General features: G+C 38.4%; 2 protein-coding genes across 5 annotated transcripts in view; both read left to right on the top strand.

Annotated features, from left to right (window-relative positions):
• The first annotated feature begins 6,627 nt into the window (after positions 1 to 6,627).
• On the top strand, positions 6,628 to 8,544 carry mrps33 (mitochondrial ribosomal protein S33). 3 transcript variants are annotated; one of them, XM_067490065.1, is made up of 3 exons: positions 6,628 to 6,810; positions 7,454 to 7,670; positions 7,984 to 8,544. In XM_067490065.1, exons 2-3 carry the CDS (start codon positions 7,456 to 7,458, stop codon positions 8,087 to 8,089), a joined length of 321 nt encoding a protein of 106 aa, XP_067346166.1. In that variant the 5' UTR covers positions 6,628 to 6,810; positions 7,454 to 7,455; the 3' UTR covers positions 8,090 to 8,544. The 3 variants fall into 3 exon arrangements, with proteins under 3 accessions (XP_067346166.1, XP_067346164.1, XP_067346167.1); XM_067490063.1 differs by having other exon boundaries at positions 7,451 to 7,670; XM_067490066.1 differs by having other exon boundaries at positions 7,430 to 7,670.
• A 1,240-nt stretch (positions 8,545 to 9,784) lies between these two features.
• The window catches only part of braf (B-Raf proto-oncogene, serine/threonine kinase), a 35,008-nt gene continuing 22,906 nt past the window's right edge, over positions 9,785 to 21,886 (top strand). Inside the window, exons 1-3 of one of the 2 annotated variants that reach the window (XM_067490061.1) lie at positions 9,785 to 10,015; positions 21,097 to 21,198; positions 21,322 to 21,609. In XM_067490061.1, coding sequence (XP_067346162.1) covers positions 9,860 to 10,015; positions 21,097 to 21,198; positions 21,322 to 21,609 — 546 coding nt within the window. In that variant the 5' untranslated portion in view covers positions 9,785 to 9,859. The remainder of the gene's footprint in view (positions 10,016 to 21,096; positions 21,199 to 21,321; positions 21,610 to 21,886) is intronic. The other variant, XM_067490062.1, reaches the window with a different exon arrangement.

The following is a 21,886-nucleotide window of genomic DNA, read 5'->3' as shown; positions in this document are numbered from 1 at the left end:
ACAAAAAGCAGGAAAAGTTTTTACACACCGACCTCTGATCTCCTATGGAAAAGTCTTCTGCTCTGAAGGTCAAACCAGTCTCCAGAAGTCTAAGTTTTCCTGTATTAGAGCATTATTATATTATTTGTGGTTTTATAATAGTATTATACATTTTTTTTGTCCCATGAACGATTCTTGTGAGCTGCTTAGCTGAAGCGCTTAGGATTTTATGCTGTAAGGTGTAGGTACCACCTGATGCCTTTCAATAGCAGAGTGCAACAAGAGAGGTGGATTGTAGACCTGGAGAAAGAAGGTCAAGTATCAAGGTCCTGTTGAGTTGACCACTCTGTAGTTGAGGTCAGGTACATCTGCTTTTTTGTTGTTGTTTTTGTTTGTTGGGTTAGCTGTTGGGTCATTTTCTGTCTCCTTTTGCACATTCATTTTACCACTCTTTTCCATAGTTGTAGGTAGATGCTCATAATGTATAGATTGTTCTGTCTTTTTGTGGTTGCTATACTTTCCTTTGTGGTCTTTTAACTTTGCTTTTTCAAACAATCAGCAGTAACTTCATGAAATCCCTGACCTGTCAGGTTCCTGTGTGGTACATCCATTGGAGTTCATTAGCTCAAAGAAACAAAATCGAATTAATGAAGAAAAAATAAAACATTTCTATATTTTAAAAAATATATCTAAATGATGTAAATTTAAATAACTTAAGTACACTTATAGATGTGAGAAAAATTTCAAAGTCTAGGTAACACTGTTTTGTCGTTTTCACACTTCTGGCAGACCCAGTATCAAACTTGCTTCAACCTGTGCTACCTCACCTTTTGCTCCCCAGTAAGACATCCTGTCTCTGGCTCCACAAAGTGTTAGCTAGATATCAGCCATAAAACTACCTACATCTGAGCATTTGCTTCTTAGCAAGGAACCCATGGGAACCAGCACAGTTGATCAGTCTCAAGAACTTAAAAGACACTGAAGATTTGCATTTAGTCAATCCTTTGTTCTTTGTGTAAACCCAGCTGTTGAGCTAAATGTATAAAATACTGAACAAGCTACACATCAGGGTCAAATCTGATTTGGCCCACTCTAGAGTGTAGTTCTCCTCTGCATGTTTCTCCATTTTGCTGATTAAATTCACCCATATTTTTCACTCAGTTGCCTTTTGCCTCTTAACGTGCCCTACAGTGTTCTGTGACAATAGACATAGTATATGACACATCCCCAATTAAAATCATGTCATGATTCTATCCAATGCTTCTCAAAATATGAGATGCCTCTAGAGCTTTTTTGACATAAAAACTCTACAGCTAGAATAATCAAATAATAAGTTCAACATAAAATAAAGAAGCAATTGTTAACAATAAGGAATTGTTTGGAAGAAATTGTAGAACTCTGGTTTATGATTATATTTGCCCAAAATATAAATTAGCATTTTCACAGTTGCTTGATATTGTCTGCAATAAGAACTGAAACCTTATGAAAAGTTAAATAATTTCAGTATTGGGTCAAAACATTTGATGATAAAACATGATAGGAAGAATCTGGTTCTGTTTTGCAGAGGTAACATAAAGGTGAAACTTGTAGTAATGGTAAATGGTCTGCTAGCGCTTTTCTACCTCATGGCACTCAAAGCTTCTTCTTATTCACCCATTCACACTCACAATCACACACACATTCATACACCGATGGGGGAGCTGCTATGCAGCTGGCCAACGCTCACCGGGAGTAACTAAGGACAAGGACACTTCGACATGTGACCGGAGGAGCCGGGGATTGAACCAACAACTGTGAGATTGGTGGACAACCGCTCTACCTTCCTGCGCCACAGTCGCCCAACATCAAAGCTAAATGACATTTCATCCACGCACCAATATTTTGTGTCATTGTGAGGTTAAACTTGGAAGGAATTATGTTAAAATACAATGGGACAAATAAAATACTAAATTAAAACGCAAAGGGGGAAATGTATTAATGATGATAATTAAGAAGAAGAGTGGTTGGTAAGCAACCTTAATAGGAGTTGTAGGTTGAATTTAACCTAAAAGTGTTGAAGTCTGTTTTACTCTTTTAACCAGAATAAGAAGGGAAGTAGACTCTTCATCAGTGTGGCTTATGCCTTTTTCAAGTTTTGGCAGTTGAAGCAGAGACCCGAGAAAGCTTGTCATGGATGTTATTCGTCTATATGTGATTATAGACCAGGGATCATCAACCTTTTTGAAACTGAGAGCTACTTCTTGGGTACTGATTAATGTGAAGGGCTGCCAGTTTAATACGCACTTTTAAAACAACAAATTTGCTCAATTTACTGTTAATTATATGGTAATAATAATTTATTTAATGATATTCATCTATGTGAAGACATGGATCGTGTTAATGATTTCTCACAAAAAATATCAAATGTGATTTTAAAAAAGAATAGCAACAAAAAAATTTGATGCAGCTCACTGGTAAGTGGCGCTATGGTGAGCTATTAAAACAGGCCCGCGGGCTACTCAAGTGGTCCTTGCGGTCTACCTGGTGCCCACGGACACCATGTTGGTGACGCCTGATATAGACTATATAATAGATACGTTTGTATTAGATATCAATCTATCTTTAGAAACAGGCTATGTACCACAGGCCTATAAGGTAGCTGTAATTAAATCACTACTTAAAAACCCCGTCTTGACCCAGGTGTTTTAGCCAATTACAGACAATATCTAATCTCCCCTTTATTTCTAAAATTGAAAAAGTAGTTACAAAACAATTATGTGACCACCTTTTTATAGGATTAATTTGTATGAAGACTTTCAGTCAGGATTTAGAGTTCATCACAGTACAGAAACAGCACTGGGAAAAAGTCACCAACGATCTTCTCATGGCATCAGATAATGGGCTCGTCTCTATACTTTTGTTAGATCTTAGTGCTGCATTTGATACCACTAATCACAACATTTTATTACAGAGACTGGAACATGAAATTGGGATTAAAGGAACTGCACTAGGTTGGTTTAAATCTTATCTATCTGATAGACTTCCATTTATTCATGTTAATGATAAATCCTCCATGCACACAATGGTTAGCTATGGAGTTCCACAAGGCTCTGTGTTGGGACCAATACTTTTTACTTTATGTCTCCTTTAGGCAACATTATTAGAAAACACTCCATAAATTCCCACTGCTATGCTGATGATACCAGATGAAAATAATCAGTTAATCAAGCTTCAAGCATGCCTACACGACGAAGGCCTTGATGTCCCACAATTTCTTTTTACTTCTAAACTCAGACAAAACTGAAGTCATAGTATTTGGGCCAAAAAATCTCAGAAATTTGATGTCCAACCATATCGTTACTCTAGATGGCATAAGTCTGGCCTCCAGTACTACTGCAAGGAACCTTGGCATTATTTTTGACCAGGATTTGTCCTTTACCTCACATATAAAACAAATCTCTAGAACAGCCTTCTTCCACCTATGGAACATAATAATTCCCTACTTTCAGGATGCCTCCCTAAAGAGCCTGCAATTAACCCAAAAGAGTGCTGACTGGACCTAGCAAGAGAGCTCATATTTCACCTTCTCTAGCAGTTCTCTCTATTGGCTTCCCATTAAGTCTAGAATAGAATTTAAAACCGCTTCTTACATATAAAGCTCTGAATGGTCAGGTATATATAGAAGACCTCATAGTTCCATATCATCCCAGTAGACTACTTCGATCTCAGAATGCAGGCCTACTTGTGGTTCCCAGAATTTCCGAAGCTAGAATGGGAGGTAGAGTCTTTAGCTAACAAGCTCCTCTCCTGTGGAACCAGCTCCCAGTTCAGATTCGGGAAGCAGACACCCTCTCTACTTTTAAGTCTACGCTTAAAATCCTCCTCTTTAATAAAGCATATAGTAAGTTATAGTTATGCTGCTATAGGCTTAAACTGCTGGGGGACCCACCCCCCGATGCACTGAGCTCCTTTCCTCCTCTTCACCCTCTCTCGTCTCCTCTCACCCCCCTCTCTCTGTCTCTTTCTGCAGGTGTCCCTGGCTTTGAAGCTGCGTGTCTTCCAGCGTGCAGCTACTGGTCCTACCAACCTACTCGATGTTTTTTTTTGTTGCTCTTTTCTTTTCTCTCTTCACTTTCGACTCACCCCAACTGGTCAAGGCAGATGGCCGTCCACCCTGAGCCTGGTTCGGCTGGAGGTTTCTTCCGTTAAAGGGAGTTTTTACTCTCCACTGTTGCCTATGGCTTGCTCCAGGGGGAATTGTTGGGTTCTCGCCATACATCTTTATAATGTTGACTTTATTCTGTAAAGTGCCCTGAGATGACTTTGTCGTGAAGTGGCGTGGCGTGAGTTGAATTGAATATGTCTGTCAGTGAAATAAAAAAAAAATGCAAATGGCATTCCAGAAAGTTGTTAGTATAGAAAAACCTTTTTCCAGACTTTTAATTTAGGGTTACAAAGATGTAATATGTCAGTATTTTGTAGTAAAAGTCTTATATAATCAGTGTTTGCTGTTTGTTCTTTCACTCACTACCTTCCAACGATCTTTTTTTTATTTTTATTTTTGTCCAGATTTGAGACATCAACCCTACTTGTTAACAAGAAATATAATTGGTAACATTAATGTTACCAGGGAGTCTGTATATTTACTAGGTACAGTAGGTGTTGTCAGATCCTGTTGCTCCTGAAGAAAACCCCTCTGAAGCTTGCATGTTTTGAGCAGATGTTAATGGAGATGGTCTCTAAGGCTATGGTTAAGATGTGCACAAGGAGGCTATCAGGGAAACTGGGACTTGGAATTTATCAAGGAATGTTCCGCACTGACTGCTCCACTTATTGCCACTGGTTATTGTGTGTATGGTGGATCAGAATACAACAAGGCCATTAATAATGATACTGTCTAATAAAATGTATTTATTTTTTGGTGCTTTCAGTTTATCCTGAGTTCAGGGACGCCACATTGACTCTAAATGTTTTCTGCATGTTGATTTGACGTTTTTACATCGAATGCCCTTCCTGACGCAACTCTCCCCAATTTCTACCGGGTTCGGACCTGCACTGCACAGCTGGGGATGGGAATGGGCTGTTGGGGGTTCAGTGTCTTGCCCAGACGTCAGACAATTTTTCATATAGCCGGGATAACAGGGATGACCCTGTGGATGACTGCCTTACCACCTGAGCTACAGCCACCCCTAGAAATAGTAAATCTGACTATCATTTTCAACTCCTATCAGTATAATTAATTATTATAATATTATTTATACTTGTTAAAAGTATATAGTTAATGTTTTTATTATAATAAAAAATGTCCCTTTGGCTTATCCCATAAGATGATTTGACACAGTTTCTTTATTTATTTAATGCTGAATGCCCTTTCTGTCCCAAACCTCCCCAATTTCTACTGGGCTTGATGCTGGAACTGTGCAGCTGGGGATAGGCTTTTGAGGGTTCAGTGTTTTGCCCAGGCATGGAACATGTGGACGGGAAAGGCACGGGGGGGCGAACCTCGCGCAGAAAGTAGAGTGGTTGTCCACCAATCCTACAGTCGTTTGTTCAGTCCTTGGATCCTCTGGTCACATGTCAAAGTGTCCTTGAGCACGACACTGAGCCCCAACTTAGTTGCTTCTGGTGAGTGTTGACAGGCTGCATACCAGCTCCCCAATCGGTGTGTGAATGCTAATGAGAAGCAATTTAAAGTGCTTTAAGTACCAGTAGGCAGAAAAGTGCTATATAAGTGCAGACCCCTTACCACTCTAACTGAGCCAATGCTGCCCCTTAATAAATATTTAATATTAATAGTTTTTAAATTGTTTTTATGTTTTGTCCATTGTTTTTAATTTATTGTCTTTATTATAAGTTATATTGCTGATGGGTATTGTTTGCTTGTGACTGATTTACTGTTTTTTTGGATGCTTTTATGTGAAACCTATTAGTATTAATATTATTATATGATTTTACCCAGTTCCTTGCTTAATTAGTATCTGGCATATTCTTGACCTTGATCCTTCAAAAATGCAGTATGAAGACTACTCCTAAAGGCTACATAAAGGAATGAAAGGCTAAAGGTTTAATAAAGATTTATTAAAGAAAACAAGCTAAATGAAGTAAAAGAACTTCTGAGGACTCCCTTTATGCTACTGGTCTGTATTTATATTCTACTATAAACCCTGTGGTTCCTACAGGTATAGACTAGATGTTTGAAAGTCAGTACCCCTCTTTTTTCCGTTTTTTTTAAAAATTATACAAAAACTAAGCAAAATGTGGGCAATACTAAGTAAGTCAATAGCTTGTAGATCCACATCAGTAACTTGAAGTAATTGTTTCTTTATCAGTGACTTTATCAGTCTCTCACATCATGGTGCTCAAATGTGTGTTTTGTTTTTGTTTTTTTGGCTTAACTTTTGCTAAACAAATATTGGCATGGGGGAAAATAGTATAGTTTATCTGAAAACTAAAAAAAAGGCCCACTATGATCAGATTATTTTTTATCATGTTTTACCCAAATAACATACTTAACATAGGGGGTACTTATGTTTGAATATGACTGTAAGACAATAAATCACTAACGACATCCGAACTGCGGAGGGCAGTAAAATGCCATAGCTGCATCTTGCCTGACAAACAGTAGAAGAAGAAGAAGAACGTAAACGTGACTAACCAATCAGCTTCACAGAAATTATGTCATGCGCGATAGACCCTGTGATGGTAGTATAGTGTGTGAAGGTTAACGTTAGCTAAGACGTTAGTGTGAATAATAAATTAGAATTGTCATTTAACTAGATTTGCGTTGTACTAGTAGCTGTATGGTGTTTCAATAAACATTTGTGTGTACTTTCTCGCACGCCACAAATTAAGGTAAGACGACACGTTTTTACTCGTATGAAGAGAGCTAACGTTATGCTGTTTATCTTGCTTTTTCCTAGAGGATTTCAGCGATGTTTAGGGAAGTCAGGACCCTTAAATTCGATAACACCTAACTATAACATTTGCACCAAAACTAACACACTCTTCGGACAGTGTAACTGACAAAGAATAGTAAGCATTAGCCTTTTTACTGTAACGGTAATGTGACACAACTTATTTTTAGATTTTTAAGGAAATAAAAATAAAATGATTAAATGTTTAATTAAATTCTGATAGTCTATAGGTAGCCACTGCATGTAACTCTCTTCATACAGTGTTCCTGTAAAAAATTAAGGGTCAGAGTTATTGTTTTTAAGCAACCTTCTGGTCTTCGTGAAATCTTTGTCGTCTGAATATAGTAGCATAAATGAAAGCACTGCTGTCTCCAGACACTAACCATGAGTAGATTATTGAACTGGCCGGGCACAAGCTCAGGAGGTCTTTGTTTAAACTTAAAAAAATAGAATGTGTATGTTCCTATAACTGATTACCTAATCGTAGAATACAACATGCTCCATGCACCAGTTAGCATCCTACACATGGGTGTTGTATCTGTCTTATGTGTATCTAGTCTTGTGGTTCTTCTGCTCAGCAGCCATGGCTGGTCTATCCAGCTATGCCGTGCGCATGGCCAGATTGAGTGCACAGATCTTCGGAGAGGTAATGCATCAGACAGACTCTAGATCTATGAAGGTGGTCCAGATGTTCCAGGAGCCACCCCTGGTCAAGAGAAAGGAGGTGTATGACTGGTATCCTCATCACAAGATTTACTACGCTATGACCCAGAAGCTCAGGTTCATGGGATTGTTCAGGTACTTAGATTAAAGAAACTGTAACACTGATATCCTGTTTAAACATATTTTGCAGTGTTATATTTAAATGGTAATTTATGTATTTTTCACACAATGGAGCTGCTGACCACCAACGTACTAAATATTAGTTCTGCATTTCGTTTTTCTTGCATTAACTGGTGGAGTGACATCACATCGACTTTACCACAGCTCTGCTCTGTCAAGCAGCTGTCAGTGACAGTGTGATCTGCAAAAAAAACACATCAAGCTCTAGTCTTAATCTAATTGTGTTTTCAAAGTTATTAAAAGTTTTCATAAGTGTTGTCCTTTTTAGAGATGAACATGAAGACTTCAAGGAGGAGATGTGTCGCCTGAGGAAATTAAGAGGAAAAGGGAAACCGAAGAAAGGAGAGGGGAAGAGGGCAAGCAAGAAGAAATGAAATACAACATTTTTACTGTTTGATTTTTACATGGGATTTGTGTTTTTTATGGAGGAGGAAGACAGTGGACTGTGTACATCAGGAGTAGGCAACCCTTGTTCTCCAACGTCAATGTCCTTCTTGTTTTCCAACTATCCCTTACCCACACACTACACCTGGATCAGGTTTGTTCAGCCAATCAGAAACTGGAAAGTTTTTGTCTTGCCTTCCTCTACCCTCCTCTAGGATGGTATCTTCCAACTGATCACACCAGATACAGATAAACTGTAATAGGTAGGAGAGGGATAGTTGGTAAAACAAGCACAATGGTGTCATTAGAAAATAAGGGTTTATTTTGACAAATGTCTGAATTTTTTCTATGTTAACAACAATAATACCTTGTCCCAGCTTTACGCGTGAGATGTTCTCCTCTGTGTCTGTTGTATTTTAGTAAACTCCATTATTTTATTGTTAAACCGTGTATAGTTTCTTGCATTGAAGTTGTAGCGGCCGAAAGTATGGCATAAGTAACTGCCAGTCAGATGCTAGTATGTGACTTTCAGCGAGTCACAAGTAAGGCAGTTGTCCATGGACCAAAGGGTAAGTGGTTCAATCCCTGGTCCCAGCAATATGCCGAAATGTCTATGGGCATTTCACTGAACCCCTAACATCCTATTCCCATCTAATTCTTATTGCCTGAACACCCATTCCCAAAAAAAATTGTAGAAATTGTGCCAAATCAACATGTGGACAACAATTCGCTGGGGCGAAAGGGCAAAAAAATAAAAAAATAAACAAATAAAAAAACTACTGAAACAAGCTGACCAGTGACTATCTCAGTACATACAACAATGAGACATCTATGTTCAAGTCTTTTTAGGGTCCATGGATTTATAATACATTAGACTGCTGACTGCAATAGACTGCTGTCTAAAATCATTTTACTGTAGTATGTCTAATATGTGGGTGTGCCAAATGTTAAGCCATAAAACTCCTACATTTATTTAAGATGCAAATTTTTCATAAGAATACACAATCTTCTAATAAATGTGGATGCATTATTATGGATAGAGTAGCTGTCTCTACATATAGTGGGTAAAATCAACTCCAACTTTATAAGCTAACGTTTTTTTGTTCCACACCCAATTTCCAAGTCTTTATAGTAACATAATTTTTAGTTATTTTATTCACTATATATTTTCTTGGCCACAATTTTCAGCTTTGAAAGTTAATGGAACAAATTTATATCAGGCATTTATCTTTGAGTATCGAGTTCAAGACTATAAAATACTAATTATTTCCTTGTAATCTACTTGTGCTTTTCCCAGTAAATGTTTCCCAGAAAAAAAACTAACATTATTTTTGACCTCATCATAGGAGTAATCACCATTGAGTTGTAAGGATTTTTCTAATTTGTTAATTTTTTTAAAATCTTATTTGGATTTTGCAATCAGAAAAAGCTTTTGTATACTAAGAAAGTATCAGGAATACAAATTAAATTGTTAAAGGGCGGTTGATAAAATTGTAAACCCAGCTTTTAGCACGATGTTCTCATTTGCAGCCTCGGGTAAATAACGCTAAGTTTCCATGACCGACTGGAAGTCGTATAGAGGCAGTAACTTCGAAATCTATAATTAGCCAGGTCGTAAAATAAAAAAAGCAGCGGTTGTGTGCATTCGTCCAGTCCTAAGCCCTGGGAACTGGGTCCTGCGTCTCTGTCTCCCCCTCCTGTCCTCAGCACCAGCCTGCGTTTCCCTCTATTATTTTCCACTCAGTTTCTCGCAGTTTAAAATGGCGGCGTTGAGCAGCGCCGAGTCTCCACCGCCCGTCTTTAACGGAGACACAGCGGAGCGAGAGTCGGGCAGGGAGCGGGGCCTGGAGGAACTAGGCGCCGCACTGGAGTCCTCCTGCTCGTCGGGGATCCCCGGAGGTCCCCAGGATGAAGAGGTAAGCCCAACGGAGTCAGGGTAGCGGTTCTAGCTGGGCAGGGGACACGGGCTTTGAGCGGAGGTAATTGGATGTAAGTCTTCAGGAAACACCGGCTGTAACATGGATCGTGGGGGATGCAGTGCAGGGGGCAAGGCGATGCACTATGGGGAAACGAGTAGAGCGGTAGGCTTTTTCAAGCCTCGTCTTCCAGTAAAGAGAAAATGCGCCAGACTAATGTAACGTTAAGCAAAAGGGGAAGGTTTTATGCGGCGGAGCCCGTGTTTATTTCGGGCCTGCTTTATTCCATTGGCTCCTGTCTTGGTTTTACAGGCTGAATGCAGCTGCAGCCTGGTGCTCCAGCAGAGCACACACACCGCTGCTGACACAAAGACACACAGTTTCGCCGCTTCCCTGTCGGTTCTAGTGGTTTCTAATGTGCCTATAGTTAAATTTTCACCAATTCACCGTGCTGCTTCATCACAAGGAGGTGATGATGGTGGTTGTGATGATGGTGGTGATGATGATGATGATGGAGGTGGAGGCTAACTGAAGTCGTGTTTTTTGATATGAGACTTACAAACATGGGGTACTTTTATTAATATTAAAGGCATTACAGTCACCGCTCCCACGTCCTTAGACACACACACACAGAGAGAGAGAGAGGCTTTACTCTTCATTTACGCACAGTGACCATGTAGCCCAGCCTGGATATGTGTGTGTAGCCTGCAGGTCAGAGGCCTCACTATTGAACTATGACAACAGACTAAATCACACCAGCAGGACATGTCAACAGCATCTTTAAAACTTTCTAATGTAGAATGTTACTTCTACCTGCACGTGAAAACAGGCAAATATGTATTTCTCTAATCCAAACACAAAATGACTGTCTTAATCTGTGACCTGTCCCTGAAAGACGTATGTGGTATCAGGTCCCATTTTAAAGGACAAGTTCACAGTTTTTAATGTTTATCTTAAAACCATTGTTTGACGCCTGTGAACAATGGCTGTAGCCATCTCGACAATGAATAGAGGCCTTAAAGAGATCCCTCCAAAAAGGGCTGTTTGATATGACCAAAATGCCACATCCTGATAATATCACAATAAAACAAATTTTTTATTAATTCAATTAAATAACCACTAAGAAAGGCCCCTTTGAAGTATATACTTGACCAAAACTTACTTAACTTACTCATTCGATTATTTCATTCCTTAGAATCTAGGTGCACATTTTCAATGTAATGGTTCACAAAATGTACAGTGTACTTTTGTGTCTTTTTATCGAAAGATTAATTTCATGCTCTTTAGATGCACAATGCTACCACCATGCAAGAATCGTGTTAAAGAGAAAGTTTGCATAATTTGACTGTAATTCATGTACATTTTTAAAAGTACTTGAAGATCCAATGAGCAGTAAAATGTAAATCTTGCAATAGAGGCAATACAAATGGAGCTAATGGTCAAAGTTGTATTAAAAGTTAGGTGAGTTTATTGATGTACAATGTGCATTCATGCTTTAAGTAGGACATAAAAAACACCTCACCAGTAGCTGCCTGTGGCCTCTCAGCAGCTGTAGCTGTGTTACTAGCTACAACTAAAAGAAATTAAACCTTAACCCATAGTTTCATAGGTGAACATAACCTCTGTAACTTTTCCTCGGAACAGATATCTAATGCTGCTAGATTTGCTAGGCACAAGTAAGTAGATGAAATCTTTTGTTTCACTTACTGTCACATAAACCTTGTAATACTTAAATATTTAATACTTAAATACTGTGTCACTTTTATTTTCCTCCAGGTGTGGTTTTGTTGGTATACTGCCTGCATTCACACTGTGTGGAAGAAAGCTGCCTCACACTGCAATTCTACTGTAATTTGTGACGCAATGATATAGAGGATCGAGCACAATATTGAACAAAATGCATTTTTCTGTTGTTATGTTGCACAGCCTCACAAGTGCTGCGAGGTCAAATCCACAGCCCTCAGTCTGTGCAAACTCATAATAAAATATTTATATAAAGAAAATATCAGACTTCTGCCTTCATAATGAGCCAAGTTAAGTGACTATATTGCAAATTCGTAGCCTTTTAACAAATTCCTTCTTTTTGTTACCTTACTTCACTGCAGCTCAACAGGGAAATATTGTCCAGGGAAACATGAAGTTTTACTTGGGAAGATACCCATCTAATTTGAATACCTGCGTGATGAAGCCTTACTTTAGCTTTATATCTACATTTGAATAAACTTTGCACAGAACAAGGACTGTGGATGTTGTTCCCTATCACTTCCTTTCAGAGGTGCAGCGCATCAGAAAAAGTCTCAAACTCCACTCAGAATTGATCAGTGTGATCATGGTTTGTGGCTCATGGCTGGGATCAGATGGCAGCATGTGACTTTCAGGTTACCCTTCTCCTTTATACGACTGTCAGTGAAAAAAAATTGCTGGTGTCCTGAATATCAAAAAAGAGGGGGGAGAAAAAAAAGACCTGGCCTCATAACATCATGTTGTTTTTTGAAAAGATGGTGATGTCTACATGTTTGTAAACAGGTTGGAGCTGTTTTTTGTCACTGTCCTCTGACATAAAGAACTCCCTCTTGCTAAGAACTGAAGTGCCAGGCACAGTGATGTAGCATCTTGTCATCATGGCAACGTCATGGCAATGCCAGGGTTGTAGGGTTGGAAAGATTCCTATTTAGTATAATGTCATAATAATGAACACAAAGTGCAGTGCAGGGCAGAGCCTGAAAGAGTGGAGTGGAGACAAATGGAGGCTGGATGGAACTGAGTGGACTGACTGAGTCGTGTACTACTGCCAGCATAAATCCATGGTTCCCATGCATGTCAAACCAATGGGCATGATCCGTTGAATCACAACTACAACACCACTGTTTCTTTTGTAAGAGTTTTAGGAAGTGATCACTTCATGGCCAGTATGTACAGGAGGATTGATTTCAACAAGTAAAACCTCTTACAGTGTATATATTGACAGTTGACTGCGGTAACTAATACTTCACCTGAGTTGACTTTGCTTTACAAAATAGTTTTACCTCCATATTCCTCTATATAGGGGTCTCAAACTCGTGGCCCAGGGGCCAATTGCGGCCCGAGAGACGATATTTTGTTGCCCACAGTACAATATGAAAGTTTAATGTTAGTGCGGCCCGCAATTTTTATACCGTGGGAGCGGTGACTTTACCGCATTGTGTGTGGAAGGTTCCTTTTTTTTGTGCAAGCTGGAGCTGAATGAACCTACCAATCACAGTGGAGTATATGGCTACCGGGAGCGGGCCATCGCCCAAGCTTGATGCAGGCAGAGAAACATTCCACAGCTATGAATGCGCCCGTGTAACATCCCATAACCATCATAGAATTACTACTTCTTACTGTGTTGAGCATGTTTGACTTCGAGCTGGACGAAGTCAATGTTACTGGCGTCACCGAGGGGACTGGACCTCTGATGGGGCAACTCAGCCAGCTGCCGCCCACCGTCCCGCTTCGGAGTCAGGCTGGAGCCTCATTAGGGGCTTGCCTGCCTCAGTTATATAGTAGTTATATAAACGGAACATTGGTGTTGGCTAGCACGTATTGCTGAATCCATGGGGTTATGCTAGAAAAAAACAAGTGAATAAGGCCTCAATGGCTGCATCCCATTGTTTTATACAATAAATAAATAATGGTGTCCCACTGTCCCAGCGGCCCGGTAGCAGTCGCCTTTTTTTGCGCTCGCTATCCTGGTACTTTCTATCATCTACAAATGTTATGATGTTCTTGATGTTCTTGTTCAAATTGAGCTCATTGACCTGCAGTGCAACTCTGACCTCAAAGCCAAGTTCAGTGAGGTGAGTGAAAAAGCAGACAAGCTTCAGCAATTTTTAAGAGAATTGACCCCGAGGTCCCCGGAGCCTGTGCCTTTTTGGTAGCACATATTTGTGCAAAAAGTTTTTCTCTCCAAGTACCGGTCCAGACTTACTGATGATCATCTTTAAACCATGGTCTCAACTGCTTCCTCCCTCAAGCCAAATGTGGCTCAGCTATGTGAGGGGAAGCACTGCCAGGTCTCTAGTGAAGTTCCATTCTAGCGTAAGTTGCAAATTTGTGTAGCTTAGAACTTCCGGTGATCAGATGTGTGCTCCTTCCAGACTGTAAGAGACTAATAATCTGTTACAGTTTTGGGAAACTGTGTTTGAGTTTGAACTGTCTAGTCTTAGTCTTTAGATATGTCCTCACTAATATTTGCCATTACAACAGTATCTGCCCATTTTCTCTAATCAGTTTAACAGTGCAGTGGTTTAATGTGGATTTTACTGTCCAGAAATTCCTACTAGAAGAACAGTTTACTACTTGTATCGGTACTTGGTATTGGCAAGCATTAGTCTGGGGGGAAAAACTAGTATTGGGACATTACTACCATATTTTAAGTAACTGCTTCCGCAGATTGGATAAACTTCATAAGCAGGTTTTGAACCCCTTCCCTACTGGTGAATGAAAAACCTCTTATACTGGTAGTATAGGAAGGAAACCCTGATGACCTCACTGTAACATCATCAGTGCTAAGCCTTGACAAATCTATGTAGTGTATTTTTACTTAAAGTTGCAGTTACTAGTAAAGCAGTGTGGCCATGGGTTGTTCTGTTCTTCTGTTACCTAAAGGATCCAGTTTGGCATGCTTCCACACTCACTGTCTTTGGTGAAACGTGAAATTCTGACTCCATGTTTTTTTTACAATCTGTTATCATAGTGGTACGATTTTCTTAAACAGCTGTTGCCTGGATGCTGCTGAAACCCCTTGTGAATCTTAAGATGACTTATATCTACTGGAAGTTACACTGAACAGTAAGAAATCAGTTTTTATTGACAGCTTAGTTCTGCTCTTTGTCAGAGGACACTGATGGACCATATGGTTTTTACATTATCGACCCTGTAAACAGGTTTTAATTACTTCGTTGGTTATCTCATAAAGCCCTTGAATTCTTTCATATGAAAATGCGTAAACTTGCTGCAGGTGGATAATCCATTAGACCTTTTTGTATTGTATTGCTATGTATTTGTCCAAGGAAATGCACTAGTTACCTCTAATGTCATCATTAATTAATTTACAGATTTTTCTTGGCACAAGTCATAGTTTGGAATCTTCTAAACTTCAGTGGTTTTTGATGGTTAAAATTCTTTCTGCTTTCCAGAGTTCATGAATGTTTTCACCCAGAAAAGGACTACACTGTAAGACATGAGGTTCATGGTTTGCAGCCTGAGTCTTATGAATATCCATTCAAAGTATTAGACTACGTTGATCATAAATTTCCAAAAGTTAGAGCTAATTTCAGACAAATGTCACAATTTTCTGTTTCCCTGACCCTTTTGTTCATGACTACTCAGTTAATCACCAGCAAAACACAAGCTAATAGTTGTCAGATTTTGACTTTTAGGAGGATTTCTCACAAATACACAAAACAAATGACATGTATGAACCAGATTACATAGGTAAAAACAGCAGAATAGGAGCAATAATAATAAAATACTAATCTAGAAGCAGTATCTCAAGCTCTCATTGTTATCAAGCTGGAGCTGTACATTTCTCTTAATCTACCCCTCTTCATCTGACCTTTTTTCACAGCACCATCCTATATTGAAAAATACTCTCAATATACATATAACAGTCTGCAAAGTGTGTACAATGTTCATTATGACAACAATTAGCCCCAACCTGCCGCTTTTCAAGATCTGTCCGGGTGAATCTGTGGATCAAGGGATTTGTTGAACTCTCACCCATCACTAGTTTCTTTGAAAACAATATTAAAAAAACATAAATGTTAAATTACAAACATCTTCCAGCTGTTAAATTTGTACAAATATGCTTCCAATTTAACTCCGCTCACAAGTTGTGAAGGAAGACTATCACTAGAACAGCAACGAACTGAGCCATGTTTTTTTTTTTTTTTTTTTTTTCTTTAATTTAACGCAGCACCAGTTAAGGGAGTATCAGGGAGGGATAAAAAAGCCAAATATTCTGTGAAATATTGTAACTTTCATAAATATCAATGTGATTTGTTGTATGGACTGGAAGAGCTTCAAACAGTATCCTTCATTCATAAATTGCAGTAGGTTTTAATGAGGAAGCCTGTTAAATGTCTAAAATTCACTGAAGATTCCCAAAATTAAATGCAAGTTTTAAGACCTTTCTGTAATTGATAGTTTGCAACATTAAATTGTTAACAATTTACACAATACATTAAACTTCTCTTTAACATTCTAACCACGGTTTTAAATGGTTTGCTCCAAGAATTATTAATTAGCAATATCAACAGTTTAACTATAGACAATGTTACATTAAAGCTACAATCAGTTTAGTAGAAATGTCTTGTTGTGGAGAAGTGCTGCTCCCTCATTGAATAGTTAAATCACCTTTTAAATCAGTCAGAGATTTTCAATCATTTTTGCTTGATTAGTCATTTTTAAAGTATTCACATTTATTGTAATTATGTAGTGAGGACTGACAGAAGTGTTTTGGAGTTTGTGGTGGAGCAGAGCAGGGAGAGAAAGGGCTGCGTGTAGCAGTGTGAAATGATTTAGGGTCTTACGCAATGCTAGCCTAGGTGGCAAATTGTAGCTTTTAACTTTAAATGAAACGGCACAATGACTGTTTAAAATTACAGATCCTATACATCTTTGTGCTGCTATTCAACACCTATCCAAAGAAAGTTTTAAAGACAACATTCGTACACGACTACTAGGCTCCAATTTCAAACAGTTGGTAAGGTAAAACATGCTGGAGTAACTGTAGAGCAGTAAATGACAAGAATATCCACTAAACAAGAATACTCAACTATCCCCACAACAAGCCTTTTTTTATATTATATAAATAGATACTCTACCTAATCAACATTTTGGCAGTGTGTTATTTACTATAGGTGTTGTAAGTCGAGCTAATGCAAAAAGAAGATCAGGTGACACGTGTCTCAAGAAGACAATTTCATAAATAAAATGGAGATATTTTGATACCCAGAGGATGTAGCTGGTACATCTGACCACTGGTTGATACAGCTTGTCCTGAGCTGTAGCTGCAGTTATGCTCTCAGCTCTTTCACCCTCAGCTTGGTGTCAGCATGATCCTCAGATAGCGTTAGCAAACCAGACAGCTCCCAAACAGCAGAACTTTCTGCTGCAGTGTCCCTCTGCCTGTGGAACTCCCTTTCTGAGCATTTGAAGGCCCCACAGACTGTAGTTGCTTTCCAAAAGGATGTGAAGACTTACCTTTTCAAGAAAGCTTTTTAATAACTGCTCCTTTCTTATTTAGTGTTAATGATTTATGCTCCCTTTTTCTTGTAGCATTTTGAGATTAGTTTTCAAACGAAAAGTGCAATCTAAATTAAAGCATTATTATTATTATTATTATTATTATTATTATTATTATTATTAAAATAATGATGCACATTCAGCTAGAACAGATGTTCTTTCATCATCAAAAGTAAAATTGTCAAGTAGTCTATTAAAATAAGTCAGCAAAATACTGAAAGTGATATCTGTGCGAAGGTTTGCATTACCCTTGATAGATAAATTGAAATCTAACTTTAATTTCTGATACTCATTCATCCACTACAAATGTTTATTAACAACTCAGTTTTATTCTTTTTGCCATTTCAAAATAAGAGGATGCAAAAGTTTGCACCCAGAGGTAGCCATGTGATACCCAAAGTTTAAGATAGCTTTAATTTGCCTTTTACTACCCTTTAGTTTTTTAACTGAAGCTTCTTTGGAATTGTATTGGCCAGAAATTTGTCTATTCCTTCTCTGTTCCATTTCCTTTCTTGCTGTTACGGTACAATGGTTTTTCTTACTTGAGCCCCTGATTTTTGGTGGTGAGGCATTTTGACCTAGTCCGTTTGCTCATTTCATCATGGATATATTTTAAGAGCCTCATCCAAGACTAAAACATTTACTCGACTGAAAATTATTTGTCTACAAGGGAAAAAAATTTCTAGCTCTCCGGTTTGCTTCTATGTTGTGGGGCCCACTGCAAATGCCCATTAGTGGGGCTGAATTACAGCACATTTATACACACTATCAACACGAACAGTATGTTCTCATCCTTGCAGGAAAGGAATCAATCTAAAAATTTGCTAATTATTTTATGTGCATTTACAGAATAATTAACATAATTATTTAGACATGAATTAACTTAATAATTACATTTTAACATTCTGTCAGTAAAATATTGCAACTAACACCACAGTATCTAAAACAGTCCCCGGAAACATTCCTATAGCAGAAACGGCATAGTAGCCCCCCCAGTGCTAGTTTGAAGCAGGGGCATTTTTTTTACTGCTACAGTGGGGTCCGTATTCAATTAACCTTATTCCTTCTTGTTACTGTAGAAATAATTATGATTGCCATTAACCGGAGGTTAGAGTAACCTTGTTACAATTTGGTTATGCTTCAGTGGTTTAGCCTACAGTGACATGTCTCTCACACCCATTTTGCCTTCTACTTTGCTTATGCATATTTTTTAATTAATCAACCTGTTTTAAACACTAATGGATAGCCTGACTGCTAATAACATAATCAACAAAGCTTACAAAGCTCTGCTGTTTGCTCCTGTAACATTACAAATACCCAGCTAAGCTTTACATGCACTGAAAACAAAGAGGGATTGTTCCTGTCAACTGTACAGTTTCCATCGCCCACCAGGGGATGATGAATTGAGAAGAATGTGTCTGAAATCTAAACTTAACTTAAAATGCCGTGTGTGTACTTATAATAGAGAACTTTTGTGGTTGTACTGTGATGGACATCAGAAAAGATGTATTATATGTACTTTCATACTGAAAAATCAGGTGTTTTTCTGCATTGATTGATCAGTTGATCACAATTTTTTTTTTACATTTAATCAACAGTCACACACAATAGAACAACATGCCAGTTGATAGTCATGTTTGGCAATATAAAGCAGCAAATTCTCTCCTTTTACAAGGTAGAATCAGTAAATGTTTTGCTTAAAGCACATGCCAAAAGTTGGTGGTTATCAAAACTATTTTATATTCATTCATTTATATTCATTAACTTTTGCATTAATCCACTCATAAATTTTAACTCTATTTGGTTTTCATGAGTATGTGTATATAGAGTAATGGTTTGTTAAAGGCCCTTTTTAGAGATGTAGTTTTCATAGCCTTTTTGTTTTTTGCACTATATCCACAGCCACACAGAAGCTTGTTGGCATAATGTTGAAACTGGCAGTTTTTCCAACAAAACTCATACTGTGCATACAAATAGATTTTACTAGTTCAATTGAGCTTGTTTCTCTCTGCTTGGATTTGCACGTTTGGTAACATTATTGGAAGTTCTCAGGGGTTTATTTATTCACCTGAATAAAGATTGAGCCAAAAGGTTTTTGAAATTCTGGCTTTGTTTCTGCATTTTGTGGGGCATTGCACATGTGCTTAGCTAGACCTGTCCAGGTCATAGATATACTTTGTGATGGCGTCACAAAAGTAAGTCACTTTTTAAAGCTCATGGAACCTTTCGCAAATAAAAATACTTTATGGATTCAAAATTAAGGTTACAAAGAGCAATAACTGACTTTGTCTTGACTTAGATAAAGGTCAACAATTTGGCTGAGGTCTTAGAAATTTTGTCATTATGGTCAAAGGAGAAAATGCTTTGTTGGTTATTTAAAAAAAAAAAAATGTTTGTTTCCTCTAAAGCCCCTCATTTAAGTACCAAATTACTTATTTAAAGCTTTGCTACCAAACTTTTTTTGAATGCATATTTTCAGTAGAAATATGCCTGTAAGATTGTGTCAAACCTATTGAACAGCATTGGAAGCAGTGCAGAGATTTCCACTTCCAAAAGTTTTTTTAACAAGCCTCACCATCTGTTAAGTCCGACAATTTTAATTATTTCTGCATAATTGGTAGGATTTACAGCTTTATATTTATTTTTAATCAAATTATAAATAACACCTGTAAGTGTGGTGGAGCATAGCACACACATGTTCTAGCTTACTAACTACTGAGACTTTCTATAAATTCATAAAACTGTTAAAATTAACATTTTTAAAACATTATACTATACAAACAAGTATGGTTTAAAGAGCTTTCGGGTTGACTACATTGAAGATGGGAGCCCTGTTGTGCTTTAAAATTACTGAACTTTATCTCTGCAGTGTTTTTAACTTATAATGTGGCCTGTAGATTGATCTGCATTAAAGCTGCTCCCACTGTGACACCACACCTAGGATACGTGAGGATAAGCCCTTTTTAAAATGACGTTTAGACACGATCCCACTGTTCTGAAAGATCCCATTCAAGTCATCATTGTGCATTGGCAGGTGCTTCCACATTCAGAACCTAGAATCCAGGTTACAGATCAGTGTCTCCATTTCTGGTACAACTATAATGTGGTCTGTGTTTTTGATTGGATGGGGGTGTGGCCTTCACATTAGCCCCTAGTTTTGGTTAATATCTTCAAAACCAATTAATAAAAGCCAGAAGGGAATTTGTACTTTTTGTAATTATGTATTTAGAGAAATCTGAACATTGCTGGTTGAATAAAATGTCATGTATGTGTTTAAAATACACAAAATTAGTCACAAAGATCATCCCAGATCTTTGAGTTTCTGCGGTACCTAGCTAGAACTTTCTGTAAACTTAAACATTTTGGCAGTTTTGAGAATGAATCAGTCTGCATTTGTTTAACCTCTGTGTGCCTATTTGGCAGACATTGTTAGGATTAGGGGAAAATCCATCCTAAAGAACAGACTTTGACAAAATGCTAACACGATAACCTTAATCTCTTAGACATTTACATTAATTAAAGAAGCAGCCATGACAATGCCCATGGCTAGTAAAATATTTGAAAAAGTAAAACATATGCCAACATACAAAGGACAGTTTCCTAGTGCACCACAGTGTAGTCAGCAACATATGCAATATGGTGGAAAAACAAATGTGTTGGTGATTTAAGAGGACAAATAGCTCATCTCTAGCAGACTGGTGTCCTGCTGTTTCTTTGCACACATGAATTGAATAAAATAAACATGCATCTTTTCTAGTGTTTTCAAATGGTATTGAATTAATTTTAACAGTATTTGACCTGTCTCTGCGCAGATCTGGAATATCAAACAGATGATAAAATTGACACAAGAGCATCTGGAGGCACTTCTGGACAAGTTTGGTGGAGAACACAATCCTCCCTCAATTTACCTAGAGGTAAGGGTCATTTGGTTTTAATAAATCTAACTTTCCAGAAAACAAATGTAAATGTCACTTATACTGATGGCTCATATATATAAGCTGCTGAGTCAGTTATTTGTGGTGTGTGGTCCCTGTCAGGCCTATGAGGAGTACACCAGTAAACTGGACGCCCTGCAGCAGAGGGAGCAACAGCTGCTGGAAGCCATGGGGAATGGTACAGACTTCTCCTACTCTCCTTCTCCAGTTCCAGCCCTTCTTGAGGCCAAAATGGGAGGCTTTGTAGTTGGAGGTGGGGCTCAGGCATTTCCCACAGCTCCCAACACCTTGGCTGTCCTGCAGACCCCCACCGATGCCAGCCGAGCCAACCCTCGCTCCCCCCAGAAGCCCATCGTTAGGGTCTTCCTTCCCAACAAACAGAGAACAGTGGTATGTGTGAAGTCCCCTCTGACATATGTCATGAAGGGGCCTTCAGAGTTTAAAACTTTGATTTTCACATTATAAGAAACCAAACAAAGGGACGGCTATAGCTCAGTTGGTAAGGCAGTCATTCAATGACCACAGGATCAGTGGTTCGATCCCGGTCCCGGCTATGTGTCGAAGTGTCTCTGGGCAGGACACTGAACTCCTAACAGCCCATTCACATACCCTGCTGTGCAGTGCCATTCCAAGCCCGGTAGAAATTGGGAAGGGTTGCGTCAGGAAG

Source organism: Channa argus, chromosome 21 (genome assembly GCF_033026475.1).
Source record: "Channa argus isolate prfri chromosome 21, Channa argus male v1.0, whole genome shotgun sequence".
Classification (NCBI taxonomy): Eukaryota; Metazoa; Chordata; class Actinopteri; order Anabantiformes; family Channidae; genus Channa; species Channa argus.
The sequence above is the reverse complement of the archived record's forward strand: the minus strand, read 5'-3'. Positions and strand labels throughout refer to the sequence as shown.